This window comes from Sinocyclocheilus anshuiensis, unplaced genomic scaffold, assembly GCF_001515605.1.
Source record: "Sinocyclocheilus anshuiensis isolate Anshui unplaced genomic scaffold, SAMN03320099.WGS_v1.1 scaffold394, whole genome shotgun sequence".
Classification (NCBI taxonomy): Eukaryota; Metazoa; Chordata; class Actinopteri; order Cypriniformes; family Cyprinidae; genus Sinocyclocheilus; species Sinocyclocheilus anshuiensis.
The window spans coordinates 13,491-31,541 of NW_015542343.1; the positions used below are offsets into that span (position 1 = coordinate 13,491).

At 33.3% G+C, this 18,051-nt stretch overlaps 1 protein-coding gene across 3 annotated transcripts in view; it reads right to left on the reverse strand.

The window, feature by feature from the left end:
* Positions 1-18,051, reverse strand: part of anos1 (anosmin 1) — a 70,204-nt gene that overhangs the window by 1,608 nt on the left and 50,545 nt on the right. For all 3 annotated transcript variants that reach the window (XM_016489752.1, XM_016489753.1, XM_016489751.1), the window contains exons 8-13: positions 16,272-16,416; positions 15,126-15,269; positions 8,904-8,992; positions 5,810-5,981; positions 4,326-4,540; positions 2,051-2,177 (exon numbers count right to left, since the gene is read on the reverse strand). In XM_016489752.1, coding sequence (XP_016345238.1) covers positions 2,051-2,177; positions 4,326-4,540; positions 5,810-5,981; positions 8,904-8,992; positions 15,126-15,269; positions 16,272-16,416 — 892 coding nt within the window. The remainder of the gene's footprint in view (positions 1-2,050; positions 2,178-4,325; positions 4,541-5,809; positions 5,982-8,903; positions 8,993-15,125; positions 15,270-16,271; positions 16,417-18,051) is intronic.

The following is an 18,051-nucleotide window of genomic DNA, read 5'->3' on the forward strand; positions in this document are numbered from 1 at the left end:
CCACACACACACACACACACACACACACACACACACACACACACACACAAACAGTTCAAAATGCCAAATATTCAAAACACCAAATATACTCAGAAATAAAATAGAACAAAACATGAAACAAAACCAAACAAAGTTCCAAATAAGTGTTTTCATAACGATGGCACAGAAGAACCATTTTTGATTCCCCAAATCATATTTCAATAAACAGCTCCATTTATTTTCTTAGTGTGAAGGAAGTTTTAATGGTCAGAATGGGTTTTAAAGGTTCTTCATGGAACCAAACACCAATAAAGAAGCTTTATTTTTAAGCGTATAGGAACGTCAACGATTGGTCATTTACTGTTTGACTTCAAAAAAGTGCAAAATGAATGTTCAAAATTAAAGTTGGTTTAGATGAGACATGGTGGGATGCAGAAGTATTGGAATGATGGGATCAGAAATAAAACAAGGCGAAAATGCAAACAAATAAAACAACAGCAGCTTAACTTCAAAACACCAATTCATAAAATAGAACAAAACATTAAAAAAAACACCATTAAAACTCAAAACACAACAAAAGTAAATAAAGCAACAAAAACTAAAAATATTTTAATTATAATCTGATTTTCTGGTTAAGAATAACAAGTTCAACAGGAAAAAAAAAATCGTGTTCTCAAGGTGCCAGACTGATACAATAATAACCAATGCTGTGTTAATTACTTACAAATTGTAGTCTGTTGCTGATTACATGATGAAAATTGTAGTCAGTAATGTAATTTAGATTACTTATTAATGGTAATGTATTCTGACTACTTTTAGATTACTTATGACCAAAATATTTACTTTTGAAATATTTTGTTTACCTCAATCCAAATAACCGACATCAGAAAACAGAACAAACAAATGTGTCATTAAACGACTGAAATATTAACGTTAAATCACAGGGGCACTTCAAGTAAATATTTTAGGTCAAAGGGTTTGAAGGAGTTCAATATATATCGAATAATATGCAATCATGTAATCCATAAAAAAGTAACTGTAATCTGATAATGAGCATTTTAAAACGTAATATAATCTAATTACAAGTACTACATTTTTGGAATCTGATTACGTAATCCAGATTACATGCAATCAGTTACTACCACATACATTCCAATATTTGATTTTATTGATTTGTTACTTTTGAACAGTGTTTGGGAAAGTTACTTTTAAAAGTAATGCATTACAATATTGCGTTACTCCCTAAAAAAGTAACTAATTACGTTACTTAGTTACTTTTTATGGAAAGTAATGCGTTACGTTACTTTTGAGTTACTTTTTAAATCTGGGCTGGGCTTGCTTGTTTGTTTTTAATATAAAGAAGTTCTTATTTTACAAATATAAAGGCCCTTTCACAATAGAAGTGAAATGAATACGCCTCAGGCTGAAGGAAATGTAAATTCACGTCTGTACAGTAGAATATGACGCAGGAGAAGAAAGTTCAACACTATTCAGCAATAACAAAAATGAAACACAAATGTGTAATTTTTGCTTAGTATGTTTGAATTGGATCATCGAAGGTCAGTAGCAAAGACATTGATTAATAAAATGGGATTAAATAATTATATTTGTCTTATTTAACATTTAATTAATGCAGGTTTGTATAATATTCTGTGTCTGCATTTGACTGTTTTTATACATTTTGAAGAACACTGAATCTGAATTTGTGCAGGTGAAATTAGTAAATACATGTTCATATTTAGTCTAGAACTACAGTAAGATCATGTTCACACACAACGCTCTGCACTTACTCACGATTTCTGTCACCATGGCAACACCAGAGCTGTCAGTCAATACATGGAAACAAAGTAACTAGAGTTACTTATTTGAAAAAGTAACTCAGATATTTCCTTCTAGTTACTTAAAAAAGTAATCCGATTACATAACTCAAGTTACTTGTAATGCGTTACCCCCAACACTGCTTTTGAACAATTGATCTTCAGTTGATGTTTAATGTAAAATCTGTGTCCTGAAGCAAAACCACTCGCGGTTTCACGCCGTCGCTTTAATCTCCAGAATCATGTTTGCTTACTTTGCTGAAGCGGCGTCTGGAAGATCTTCTTTGTCGCAGGTCCTTCTCCCGCCGCGGTGATCACCTGAACCTCTAACCTGTAGAAAGTGGCCGGCTGGAGGTTGGACACGACCAGAAGGTTACGATCCTGGGAAAACAAAGCAAAATACATTTTCATCAGATCCTTCATAATACAGCCACTTTTCATGGAAATGCAACAAAAATTATTTATATATGAAATGACTATGTTGTGATTTATGTATAATCCAATGGATTTTCTCTTTTCAGATTGTTCAGATCAGATTATTCCTGAAAGAAGCACATGTTTCTCCAACATGTTTTGGCATGAAGCATCATCCAGCGCCTTCATTTTCGTGTTTGTCATGAGCTCATTGGAAATCCTTCAGATTTACTCGTTATGAAGAATGAAATCATCCATAAACACCACAGATTCCACATCATTCACACACGAGTCCAATCTGATAATGATGGCGTGCCTCGAACCGGCCTTCAGAAAGGATCTGAGGAATCATGCGGATGAGAACTGGATGCAATTGGATTTGATGCATTTCAATCTGATTGAGTCGATTAAAGCTGAACTGTTTGTTCTACGAGGAGAGCAGCCAGTGTTATTGATGGAGAAGATCTGCTAGATGTTTGACAGCGCTGATGTCAGATGAAGAATGAGCTCAAAACGACACTCAATCACTGAGAACATACTAATAACTACCACATGAACACTAATAAATTATTTACTTCAAGATAAACCTTCCCATTAGGATTGGGTGATGTAGCTGAAAATGATATCTCAATATTTTTCAGCTTTATATTTACTGTAATATTTAAAGTTTAAATATTAAATATTGTATTGTTATAACTGTAATACTACGTAATATAAATAATTGTATTATGTTAGAAATTAATTAATATTACAATATATTAATTAATGAATATAAATAATATTAATATTTATATATAAAAATATAATATTATATATATATATATATTCGTATTTAGTGATAATAAAATGTATTGTTTTTAATATTATTTAATATATAATATAATTCATATATTCAGATTTTTGAGAAATTCCATTTAAATATTGTATTGATATAACTGTAATATCATGTAAATTATTTTATTAATTATTTTATATATAAACAAACAAATATTATACTATATTAAAGAATTAATACTTATAAATAATTCTATGGGTTATGGGTTTTTTGGGGCTGATGCCGATATTAGGAAGTAAAAAAAAAAGTCCGGTATCGATATATCGGCCGATATTCTTTATGTAAATATTATAGTACAGTACAAGTCAAAAGTTTGGACACACTTCCCATTCGTGTGTCCAAAATGTTGACTGGTACTGTATATAGAATACAGTATATACATAAACATAATATATATACATTAACACATTTTTAGCAATGATAACCCACATGTGGTAATCAAACACTTATAATGATGTGACAAAAATATGTAAACTTGAATTAAGAAAATAAGGTAACTCTGTGGGGCAAGCAAGCTACAGCCAATCCAACAGGGGCAGGTTTATGCAGGAAGCACAGCTTTTCCAAATGTAAACATCTAAAATTAATAAATAATAATAATGAATAATATATATATTTTTTCCCCACAAATTCTGTTGTGTATTTTCTGGTAATCAAATGAACATGCAGAACAAGAGGATTTGCCAACTATAAATTATATGTTCCTATGTAGTATTTTAATTTATGTAGTATATAGTATATGTCATTTTATATATGAATTCATATAAATAATTATATATAATATTTATATGTATAATTTTTTATTATATAGTAGTTAAATGTATATCTATTTATCTGTGTGTGTCACACAATTATATGCACTAAAGAAATAAAACATTATTTATGCATTATATTATTACTTAATATCATATTAAGTTATATTTTTATTGGCAACAAAACCATACAAATACATTGTGAACATTTGATATACCACTCAACATGACTTCATCCAGAAAGCATCCAGATACAGTATGAGGTCTGCTCAGTAAAAGGTGACTAAAGGAGCAGCCTCGGTGCCTCATGCAGCGCTCGATTCATCAGCCGGATCCTGTGGGCCGATGCCAGCGCTGGCGTTATTCACACAAGATGATTGTGTATCATATTTTACACTCTTGGACTTGAATATGTAACCGATTTTCCATGAGAGGCGCTCCGGTGAGAAAGCGCGGGCCAAGAACACGTAATGTAAGTGTAATTTATGCAGCTTTCACGAGAGAACAGCCTGTGTGGAGACGACTCACAGGTGGCAGGATCTGAGACTGGGAAATGATGCTGTTGGGAAGGCTGTTCGGACGGCTCGCACTAGAAACCTCCGCCCACGTGACCTGGAAACCCGTGATGGGCTGAAGCGGCTGCGAACGCGACACCCTCCAGAGGAAACGAGCCGTCACGTTACCGTCGCAGAAGCTGAAGGACGCCGTCAGATTCTCAGGCTTCACCAAAACCTTCGCCAGCGCTGAGAGTTTCAGAAAAACATCAAATACATCAGGAGACCACACAAAAATTACACTAAACACTTCAGGATCCCACTACGGGAATGAGGTGTCAGACTCAGGAAGTAGCTATTTTTATAAACATACTGGGTAATGACAAAAATACATAAATATTATGAAAAATATGGGAACTAATCACTGAATTCAATTTATTGAGGGTTTCATTTTAAGTACTTAGTACCAGGGTTATTATTGTTAACTAAGACTAAACACATCAGTGCTTGAAATAAAATATAAACAACTTATTTTGTTTCAGTCAGTTGCCAAGGCAACATTTCTCAATTTCATTTCATTTAGGTCGATTGTACTTAAAATAACTAAATTAAAATTTAAATAAAAATTAATAAAATAGGTATATTAACAAAAAAAACTAGCAAACGTGAAAACATGCAACAAAATTAAAAAATTAAAAAAAAAACTTTTTTAAAAAATGGGGGAAAAAAACTAAAACTTTACTACAAATAAAACTAATAATAAGATTTAAAAAAGTGAAAACAAAAACTTTAATTTAAAAACTTAAACTTTCTAATGGAAAACAGAAATGATAAAATTAATTTACATTTTAATATAATCTATAATAGTACATCAGTGATAATAAAATACTGTTAGTATGGGCTCAAAAGAACACTCCATCTCAGTTTAATTACTGTTAACTAAAATTATCTGGAAAAAAGAACATTTATATAAATTGACAAATTATAAATGTTATCTAAAAATAAATGTTAACAGAACTAAAATTTAAAAAAAACTTCAGTTATGCTTTTCAGTAAATGTTTCAGTTAGTTGCTAAGGCAACGTTTCTAAATTTAGTTGAAGTACTAAAATTGCTAAATCTAAAATGGAAATAAAAATAATAAAAACATTTTAAAAAACTAAAAATGACAAAAACACAACAAAACTTATTTAAAAAATGCAATAAACTATTAGACATTTTAAAAAAAATCTAATGACAAAATGATTACAACGTTAACTTAAAATACAATGAAATCATTTATAAAATACAAAACAGAACTTTGGGTGTACAGCAATAAACAAAGCACTATATAAATGCATCATTCATCCATTCATTCATTATAATATAGTAACAAAAATACATTTTCTCTTAAATAAACCAGATTTTTTTTCTCACTTTAATCCCTCAAATGTCATATTTCAAGCTAAATGTATGACCTTTATGAAGTTTAGTATGAAAACAAACACTCCTAATGAGTGATAAGCGCCTCCGTGCTTACGTGTGTCTCCGGGACAGGCGATGGGTTTGATGCTCTTGCTCTGGAGAGTCGCGCAGGACGGCGTCAGGAAGCTGATGCTCTCGTCTTTGGAGCGTCCTTTAGCGCTGAGCATGTGAACGGTGACTCTGTACTTACAGGAGAACAGCAGACCGGGGAGATTGATGAAGTTCTCCTGCAAAAGAGAAACACGTTTATCAGAGTGACCTGTGGAAGAATGCAACTACAATTGTACATTTTATGAAGAAAACGGTGTTTGTTCATGCAAATATCTCATGTATGATTCTAATGTGTTGCAGTTAGCAACCACCTCAAAACACAGTCCCAAGCAACGTCTAAAGATATGGAAGGTGGTTGAGGCCAAAAGTCTTTATACAAAACGTGTGAAATTTGACCGTGTCTAGTGTTTGTCCACATTAACGTGACAACATGCACAGCAGCCAATTACATTTCTGTATTTGAGACCATAATTGCATATGTGATGTGATGTGCACACTGGTATGCTCGTATGCAAATATCAGATGTTATATTTGTTCATGAAGGATAATGCATCAGTACATTGTGTGTGATGTCAGTCTTGTGTCATGATTTGTCATGTCCTTTTTAGCGGTTTAGTTTAACATTCTTTTTCAGGTAGAACATTTTTAATTTACATTGTAACGTTAATTTACTCTAGCACAATAGATATCAGTGAAGCAATGCCACAATAAACTAAAGAAATGATTAATGTGAGGCTAAATCTAGAGGCAAATCTGCTTTAAAACGCATTGCACGTTCGAACAGCCAGAATTCGACTTAACGTGGTAAAATGTTGCATCTTTACACGTACTAAATAAACGTGGCAAAAAACTGACGTCTTAACGTTCAAAAATGCTGTGTTAGCTCAGACGAACAGTGTGTGTTGACACTTTCAAACTTCATGCATTCCATTTAAAAATTTGGCGCTATCTGCCTTCCATATAAAACTACATTACATTCATCTATTACATTTGATCAGTTAATTTCCCTGGAAATCAAACCCATGACCTTGGCATCACTAATACTCACTACTGCTCTACTGCTTGAGCTACAGAACACCATAGCAACAAAGTAACAACCACTTAGAACATTCTAGCATTCTACACAGCGATGACCTAGCAACCACTTTATAAACTGCATAGCATCATTCTAGCAACCCCATAGCAACTAGAACTCCTTAGAAACTGCATATCAACACCCTAGCAACCACCCAGAACACCTTAGAAGCTGCATAGCAACATTTTAGCAACCCCATAGCAACTAGTAAACCTTAGAAACTGCATAGCAACACATTAGCAACCACCTAGAACATCTTAACAACTAGGGTAAATGTACCTATTAAGCTCACTAAAATCTACGTTGAGACATTTTGAGTGCACAAGACATCAGTTTCAGTACTAGAAATTATGTTAAAATAAAATATTAATCTCTCACACAATAATATTTAATTTTATTTTAAAAGACAAAAGCATTTCAATTAAGATGTACATCATTAAACGCAAAAACTCTGGCTGTGCTTAATGGGTAACTTTTTGTACATTTTTACATTTGTAATCATGCTTACTTTTGGAGAAAAAAAAACGTCACTTCGTATAACTATAACTATAACATACATCGTATAACATCGTATAACATACTATTAACTATATGAAATTATATAAATATATACATTTTCTGCCCATATCTTAAATTATGTGATAATTCTAAATGCATTTTAATAGACTGATTAATGCAGTGAAAGAACACACTATAAATGCGCACGCGCACTAGTCTAACCTGATAGACTTCATCACCTAATAATGTATGCGTGCACTCTGTAAGTGTTTTGTGTTTGCTTTTTTCGCGATATACTCATAATATCAAATTGCACATCATTAAAACAACAATTACGATATTATCACAGACCATACATATCACACTCCTCTATGTTTGGATTTTTATAATGCATTCTCTTCTTATCGATCCACCAGTTCACATTTAAAGCTCTGTGTGTTTGCAGGGTAAAACATGGGTCGATTTTCGCATGTGTCTGAACTCTGAACAAAACAACAGTTTTATTGAAAATGCTAATCCATTCTCTGCCAGCAGGTGGAGCGTTTGGTAGAAATATAACTTTCCCCAGTAACGCTGCTGCAGCACCGGACTTTGAACGTGCAGCGCTCGTGTTTATTCAATGAAATCATAACGTTAGCCTTTTGAAGTTTAATCATCACATTAAGCATATCGCAATTCTGGTCTTTCCATCCCCAAATTGAAGACCTCTTGAACTCATAATTAAGACTTTCTTGTACAATTTAAGACTTTTTAAGGCCTTAAATTTGATACAACTAAATTTAAGACTTTTTAAGACCCCACGGAAACCTTGTATAAACTGTATAGCAACACCCAGCTTCTACACTATAACAACTACCCAGCACAATTTAGAAACTGCATAGCAACACATAGAACACCTTAGTAACCCCATAGCAATGTCCTGGCAACCAGTCAGAACACCTTAGAAACTGCACAGCAACACCCTAGCAGCCACCCAGGACAGAAAACATTAGAAACTGTATAGCAACACCGAGAACATCTTAGCAACCCCATAGCCTAGCAACCAGTCAGAACAGCTTAGAAACTACATAGCAACCAACCAGAATACATAACCCCATAGCAACATCCTAGCAACCACCTAGAACACTTTAATAACTGCATAGCAACACCTATAACACCTTAGCAACACCCTGGCAACCACCCACAACACTCGAGCTTTCCCCTAGCAACCACAACACTCATCAATGACATTTAACAAGCAAACAACGATCCCATTATCTTTGGAAAAGGTAAAAATGTAGTTTTTCAGTCATGAGGCAGAAAGCGAATGCGTGTTTCCGAGCAGCAAGCACGCGGCTCGGGGCCGCAGGTTAAGGCTCCGCTGGGGCCGCTCTGGAGGTTTGATAAATTCACTCCCGCTTCCTGGAAATGTGATTTTAATGCCTGTGTTTTCTTAGGCACTGGAGCACATTCTGAGCACATCATCTGAAACAACACACGCTAATCAGCTGCAGTAATGAAGAGAAATGAACACTAACACACAAACCTGAGTCAGTGATTTCTGCGGCGCTCCGCTTCGGTTGTGGCTGCAGTATTCAGGCATCCACTGAACGTGATAGCGGTTCACAGCAGCGTCTGCAAACCAAACATCAACACAAACATCTCACAACACACACATATTCAGTGAAAACAGTGGGAAAACATCTCCTGATTATTTGAACTGAGATTTTACTGGTTTTTACAGTAGATTACTTTCAAATTGTAATCCATTACTGATCCCAAATTACAAGACAAAAATTGTAGTCAGTGGCGTAATCCATTACATTACACATTTTAGGTAACATAATCAGACTACTTTTTGATGTAACTAATTCTTCACATTGTTTTAAACAGTTTAGTTTTGTATCATATTGATATAAAATACAAAGAGAAAGAAATTTTATTTATTTTTTTTTTTCACACAAAACTAATCGAACGGCACTGTGTTTAGAAAACATAGGGGTAAAAAAAAAATGAATTAAAATCATTGTTATTTTTCTAAATTGGAAAAGTTGAAATATAAATTAGAATAATAATAATAATAATAATAATAATAATAAATAATGATAATAATAATAATAAATTAAATTATTTTAATTTTCTAGTTTGTTTAAAAAGTTAAAGATATTGTTTCATTCTGCGTCTCGCTGAACTAGTCAACTAGTCATTTTTTATCTAAATTAGACTAAATTAAAGAAAAATAAATAAAATACATATGCACTATAGCACTACATATAGTCGTAAACCGAAATATTGACCTACAGATATTTACTAAAACACTTTAATATATGAAAAATGACATAGACACTTCAATTAATATTTTATACCACCATATTTTTAAAACATGGTGGTCAAAAAGTGCATTAAAATCATTGTTATTTAATAACATAAATCACAAGAATAATATATCTATAAAATAAAATAAATAATAAATAAAATGTTAATTTTCTAGATATTTTTTCATCCTGCATCTCATTGTTTTATCAACTAGTCATTTCCTAAATTTGACTAAATAGAAAAAACATGGAAAATAAATAAAATAATAAATAAATAACAATACATTTAATTATTTAAAAAGTTCTAGCTTGTACTACAAAAATTCAAGATATTTGTCTATTTGTCATCCTGCATCTTACTTTTTTATCAACTAGACATTTTTATAAATTAGACTAAATTAAATATAAGAAAAATGTGCATGAAAAAAGTGCATTCAAATTCTTTCAAGATTCGAGTTGCATGAAGAGCAAATAATGACAGCATTTGAATTGTTGTCTGAACTGTTCCTCTCGGTTTCTATCTAGTGTTTATTGTCATGAAGTACCTGTGCGTTTCTTGGAAAAAGGCATAAAAGTGAACAGTTTCCTCCTGCGGCGCGATTACAGAACAGTAGAGGCTCGCTGCGCTAATCAGCAGTGTTTATGCAACACCTCCCGTTTATTAATTTATCAAACTGCGCCGTTTGGACGTCAAGCAATACATTTCAGATTAATAATGGAGTTGGACAGGCTCCGGCCCTTCAGAGGGACTCGACTGCGGTCAGCCAGATAAAAGAGCCTTTGAAGGAGCCGACGTGAAGCTCAGAACATTTCTGGAGGCAGAGAAAAGGAATCGCAGCTGGAGATGAAGAAAAACTACAGAGTAAAATAAACAAGTGCTGCGTCCGAAAGCTGAAAAATGCGGTAACACTTTACTTGAAGGGTGTGCATAAGACTGACATGACACCTTCATAATCATGACATGACACGTGTCATGAATATGAAGGAGTTTTTATGCATGTTTATGACAGCTGTCATTAAGTGTCATTCGCTCAGTTATGTCATTTTAATGCAAAGATGACATTGTTTGACCTAACCCTACCCCATAACAAAGACATCTCAAACAATGTCAGGTGTCATGTCAGTCTTATGCACACCCCTTCAAGTAAAGTGTAACCAAAAATGCTCCTTCGCACGCCGTATTCAGAGGAACCATCCAGTGAATTATTGAACATTTTCTAGTTCTGATATATTCTGCATCTCGCCATTTTGTCTAGTAATTTTTCTAGACTAAATTAAAAATTAGAAAAAAAATTACTTATTCTAAATTTTGTAGTTTGTACTTTAAAAAGTTTTATCAACTAGTATTTTTTTCTAAATTAGAAAAAAATGTAAAATAAAAAATACATACATAAATATATATAATTATAAATAATTTTCTTGTTAGTGCTGTAAAAATCTCAAGATATTCTGTCATCCTGCATCGCACTATTTTATCAATTAATCATTTTTCTAAATTACACCACATCAAAAATTTGAAAATAAATGAAATAGTAAATAAAATCATTCTAAAAGTTCTGAAATGTTCAAAATAATTTTTCATCCTGCATCTCACTGTTTTATCAACTAGCCATGTTTCTAAATTAAACTAAATAATACAATTTTGAAATTAAATGAAATAATAAATAATACATTAAGTTATTCAAAATTTTTTAGTTTGTGCTACAAAAACGTCAAGAGATTTTTTTTTCTAGTCAAGATAGTTTGCACTATGAAATGTTCAAGATATTTGTCATCCTGAATCTTGCCGTTTTATCAGCTAGTCATTTTTTCTAAATTAGACTAAATTAAACTTAAAAAATAAATGTAATAAAGCAATTCAATTATTCGATTTTTTTTTAGTTTGTTCAATAAAAAGTCGAAGATTTTTTTGTCATCCTGCATCTCGTTGACCTTTTTGTAAAAAAAAACTAAATTAAATAATAAATTAATAATAAATTAAATTATTCTAAATTATTCTAGTTTGTGCTATAAGACAAAAATTTTATAGCACAAACTATAAAAAACTCACTGATTATTCAACTAGTTTCCAAAAAAAAAAGAAGAAAAAAACACCAAGTAACTATGAAATATGTGACCCTGGAGCACAAAACCAGTCTTAAGTGTACATTTTTTGAGATTGAGATTTATACATCATCTGAAAGATGAATAAGTAAGCTTTCCATTGATGTATGGTTTGTTAGGATAGGACAATATTTGGTCGAGATGCAACTATTTGAAAATCTGGAACCTGAGGGTGCAAAAAAATCTAAATATTGAGAAAATCATCTTTAAAGTTGTTCAAATGAAGTTCTTAGTAATGCATATTACTAATCAAAAATTAAGTTTTGATATATTTACGGTAGGATATTTACAAAATATCTTCATGGAACATGATCTTTACTTAATATCCTAATGATTTTTGCCATAAAAGAAAAATCAATAATTTTGACCCATACAATGTATTGTTGGCTTTTGCTACAAATATACCCCAGCGACTTAAGACTGCTTTTGTGCTCCAGGGTCACATATGTCGCTCTGCACATCTCTAGCTGGAATATCTTGAGTGTGAGTGTGTGATTTCTGTCTGAAGCAGAAGTGAGATTAGTTCAGCTTGAGTCCAGCAGAATAAAAGCTCTGAGCAGGATCTGAGTCAGCAGAAACACACAACAGCACGAATCACATTAACAGCTCAGACTGTGAAAGAGAATCACAATCAGCAGCTCCAGACCGGAGCATCATCATCAGGTTTCGCTCATTCACACGCTCCACAGCGGCGTAACACAGAGCAGCGAATACGGCTCGACAGGAGCGTGAGGTTTTAATATTTCCCCTCCAGCAATTAAACTCAGCTTACAAGCTAATGAAATACAACATGTGAGGTCGTTCTCAGTGACTGTGTGGACGTCTCGCTCCGGCACCGTTCAGAATCAGTTAAAAAGACTCATTTACAATTAAAATTTGAAATAAAATAAAAAATTAAGGATATAAAATTAAAGCTGAATAAATTCAAATTACTTCACATCACTAATGTTGGTGTAGTTTTTAAAAATATATTTATTTTTCTTTATGGATCACCCATATACAGCAAATGCATTATTTCCAGAAACATTACATGCTATTAATAATCAAGTTGAAAAATGTAATTTAGATATTAAATAAATTGACATTTCGTGAGCCATGTCAAAAGACCAAAAAAAGAACACTTCATTTCATAGAATGCTCTAATTTATTCCTAATTTGGTCAGTAATGGATAAATATTTAAATGGCTCAAAGTTGGAGGAGTACATTCTTCTCGATATAGATTATTAAAGGATCCCATGTTTTGTAAAACGTTCTGGTTGATCCTTTTAGAAAATATTTGATTTTTTCAGTTTTTAGAAAAAACATTACATCACTAAGCCATAGTGACAATTTAGGTGGCATTGGTGATTTCCACTCTAAAAGAATTCTGAATGAATGAAGTTATTCCCAATTTTCTAGGTTGTGGTATACAATAATTAAATACTAAATTATAATTAAAATGTAATGGCTTAAAATTAAATGGTTTTTTTATTTATTTTTTTTTATTATATTTTTATCAGAACAAGGTACATTGAAAGAATTCAGTGACAAAGGCACTTTCAAAGGCATTCATTTTTACTTTTTCTACCCACAACATAAAACAAACTGGAAGACTCTGAAACAAATACAATAATCTGGGTAACACATTAATTTTAACACAATTGATTTTACCAGTTAAAGACAAATATATAACACTCCACCGTCGAAAATCTGATTCAAGTTTTTTAAGTATATTAACATATCGGACACGAACTCGACAGTAGATTGGTCTTTCTCGCTATTCTCTGGGACGTTTAAAATCCTGAGATTTGCTCTCCGTGACCGGTTTTCCAAGTCATCAACTCGATCCATAAGCGTCGCGTTTTGCTCTTTCAGAGTTCTGATTGTTTTTTCGGCCTCAGACACCGCCGAGAAATTATCGCTCGCGAGTGTCTCTGTGGCGCTAAGGCGGGACTGAAAACTTGCCAACGTCTCTGTTAAAGCATTCACCGATGTCTGAAGCGGCACCATGGATTCTTGAATCAGAGCTGAGATGCCTTCTTTTATCGAAGCTCGTTGCTTTGTTAACTCCGTTACCAGCTGGCTCATAGAGACACCATCGCTATCTGCAGGGATTTCTTCAGATTTCCCTGCGCTAGCCATGGTAGCTAATTTGCTAGCTATGCTGGTTCTCGTTGTTGGCGGGTGATTTACTACTGATTTGTTCTTGCTCATCTTGCTATATCAATACGATTGCTCTAAGCACTGTTTTAACACTTATAAAAAATGTTTTAGATCACTTAAATGGCCATATTAAAGCACTTATTGTCAGAAACTATCAGGAGCTCTGCGAACATGCGTCTTCACCTCACATTGCCAAACCGGAAGCCCCAATTAAATGGGTTTTAATGGCTGTTAATTAATGAGGGTACTGAACTTACGTCGATATACATCTATGTATTCTAAAAATCAGAAAATAAACAGGCAGCATAATTATTCTAAAACTAAAAATGATTCTAAAAGAGTTGTCAACTGACTCAGAATTATATAAACTGACTCAGAGTTGTAATGTAAATTGATTGATTGACTGAAATGATTGAAATGATTCACAGAAAATAATGAATCACAGGAAGTTTATTAGACTGATGTTGAGTGTAACTGGGTTTGTTGATGTGTGTGTTGTTGAGTGTGTTGTGTGTGTGTTGATGTGTGTGTTGTTGAATGTGTGTTGTGTGTGTGTTGATGTGTGTGTTGTTGTGTGTTGTTGTTTGTGTTGTCTGTGTTGTTGTTGATGTGTGTGTTGTTGTGTGTTGTGTGTGTGTGTGTGTTGATGTGTGTTGTCGTGTGTGTGTGTGTTGTCTGTGTTGTTGTTGTGTGTGTGTGTTGTCTGTGGTGTTGTTGTTGTTGTTGTTGATATGTGTGTTGTTGTTTGTGTTGATGTGTGTGTTGTCTTTGTTGTTGTTGTTGTGTGTGTGTGTGTGTGTGTGTGTGTGTGTTGTCTGTGGTGGTGTTGTTGTTGTTGATGTGTGTGTGTTGTCCGTGTTGTTGTTGATGTGTGTGTTGCTGTGGGTGTTGTTGTTGTTGATGTGTGTGTGTTGTTGTGTGTGCTGTCTGTGTTGTTGCTGATGTGTGTTGTTGTTGTGTGTGTTGATGTGTGTTGTGTGTGTGTTGTCTGTGTTGTTGTTTATGTCTGTTGTTGTGTGTGTGTGTGTGTGTGTGTGTGTGTGTGTGTGTGTGTGTGTTTTGTTGTGTGTGTTGTTGTGTGTGTTGATGTTGATGTGTGTGTTGTTGTGTGTGTTGTTGTGTGTGTGTTGTTGTGTGTGTTGTTGTTGATGTGTGTGTTGTTGTGTGTGTGTTGATGTGTGTGTGTGTTGTTGTGTGTGTGTTGTACCTCCTCTCTTCTTCCAGTAGATGCGGACCTGTAGCTGTGCGTCCTGGTAATACGGTGTGCCGACCTCCAGAGCTCCGGCAGCTCTCTTCATCGACACCAAACCCAGATCAGGAGCCTCCAGTCTCCTCAGCTTAGATACGGCCTCTAAACAACACATCACACACACAAACACACATCTATAAACAACCAGAGACAGAAAGCTGATTCACACTTCTAGTGTTTATTTGGACATCTAGTCCAGTTCTAAATGATGTATTCCTGCCTGTGCTGAAAAAGTTTGGAAACATTATTTTTAAATGTTTTTTTTTTTAAGTATCTTCTGCTCACCAAGGCTGCATTAATTTGATAAAAAATACAGTACAATTTTTTAAATATTTCTATCATTTAAAATATCTGTTTTCTATGTGAATATCTGTTAAACTGTAATGTATTTCTGTGATGCGCAGCTTGCGCAGCTGTATTTTCAGCATCATTACTCCAGTCTTCAGTGTCACATGATCTTCAGAAATCATTCTAATATGCTGATTTGCTGCTCGAGATACATTTCTGATTATTATCAATGTTGAAAACAGTCGTGCTGCACAATATTTTTGTGGAAACCGTGATGCATTTTATTTTTCAGGATTCACAGATGAATAGAAAGTTCAAAAGAACAGCAATTATTTAAAATTGTATCAATTTAATGCATCCTTGATGAATAAAAGCATTAATTTCTTTTCTTTTCCTTCTTTTTTTTTAATCCTACTGTTTTCAACATTGATAATAATCAGAAATGTTTCTCGAGCAGCAAATCAGCATATTAGAATGATTTCTGAAGATCATGTGACACTGAAGACTGGAGTAATGATGCTGAAAATTCAGCTTTGCTCAGAAATAAATTACAGTTTAACAGATACTCATATTGAAAACGGCTGTTTTACATTATAAAAATATTTCACAATTTTTACAGTATTTTTGATCAAATGAATGCAGCCTTTGTGAGCAGAGGAGACTCTTTCAAAAACATTTAAAAATCATGTTTCCAAACTTAAACATGTACTGTACACTCAGAAACTACTAGTGATTTTCTCAAATAATTACAAAGAAAAGGCCAGTAACACTGAATGAAGTCAGCACAGATGTTGCTGTCGGTGAGTTTGTCCGCACTTGTCTGGTTGTGGAGTTGTGTGTTGAACTGGACGGAGGCTTTGCTGCTCTTCAGTCGGATCTGACCCCAGTATGAGACGGCCTGGACCTCCACACTGTAGCTGCTGTTGACCTGAAGACCTTCCAGATCCACCGAGCTTCTGGCCTGAAACCGCAGAAGAAACCAGTCATTAAACCTTCACACAGTTCACAGTCTCAGTTCATCAGTTCATCAAGCATTCAAAACTACATCACTATATTACACTCAACAGATCTGTCTTCAGTCCGGTCTTCATCAGTGTAAATATAATTGTATTCCCAAAAATCATGTGAATTTAATATATGGGAATTTACTGCTATGAATTTTATTTGTTATATATTGCATAATATATATATATATATGACATACATTCAATATACAATACATCTGACATTTAGGCAACACTTTAGTATAGGGAACAATTCTCACTGTTTACTAGTTGCTCGTTAGCATGCCTATTATAACCATACTGGCCGTTTATTAGTACTTATAAAGCACATATTCTGTATGAGCATATTCTACATCCCTAATCATATACCCAATACCTAAACTTAACAACTACATTACTAACTATTAATAAGCAGCAAATTAGGAGTTTATTGAGGCAAATGTCGTAGTTAATGGTTCGTTAATGGCGATAATTGGACCTTAAAATAAAGTGTGACCGACATTTAATATGCAGTAAATTTGATAACTATGTAATATATATCTGATATTTAGTATATAATATTAGGGATGCACGATATTTTTATATTTTTGCAGATATGCCGATATTTTTCAACTCATTTTGGCCGATACCGATACCGATATATTTTCTTTTGTTTGGAAACAACACCAAGTCTCTCCTGTGTGGAAATTAAGCAAAATATTTTTAATTTTGGTTAAAGAACTTATTTGTTAGAATTAAATAAACAATAATGAAGGTTTTTTGACAGTACATTGAAGCTTTTGAAATAACTATATATCAATCGCTGCATTTTTCCCCCCAGAAAGATGCAGTGTTAACCCTAAGATTTAACATTCGTAGATGGTCTAAAGCAAAAGAGTTGTAAAAATTCTGAAAATCTTTTAGAGCGTATGATCTGTTTAAAAAATAAAACATATTACACATTAATGAATAAATCAGTATATATAAAATTATTTAATTTACAAGTGTCATGTTTGTGATTTATTTTTTCATGTAAGCTATAGTTTCTGACTTAAATCAAAACATACTCATTATTTTATGACATCAATTACTGCTTTATTTAATCAGAAACACAGTCTAAATGTTATTTGTGTAGGCTATTTTACTTTTAATTTAATTAGAAGTAGGCCAACAGCGCCCCCTACAGATTAAAACTCCTTACTGAGCGGGCATTAGGACCCGGGGGAGGCTGCCGCTGCAAGTGCTATTACTGTTTACTCTAACACACACCGAACGAGTCATTCTGTACGTGCATTCACAGATTAAATGCAGCGATCCAAAATAGTCAATCTAACCATCATTCAGACAAAACTTTGCTTCAAAAATGAGCCACACTGCTGACTTGATCTAATCGCTAGCGCACCCTGAGCACATGTGAGTTAATGTATTCCTCTTATCGGCAAGATTCGATAATATCGTGCATCCCTATATAATATATTCAAAATATTTAATATATTTGACATTTAATATAAATTTGACATATATTGAACATATATTTCACATATTTAATATATAATATATTTGTCATTTATTCATTTATATTTATTTATACATTTAACATATTTAATATATAT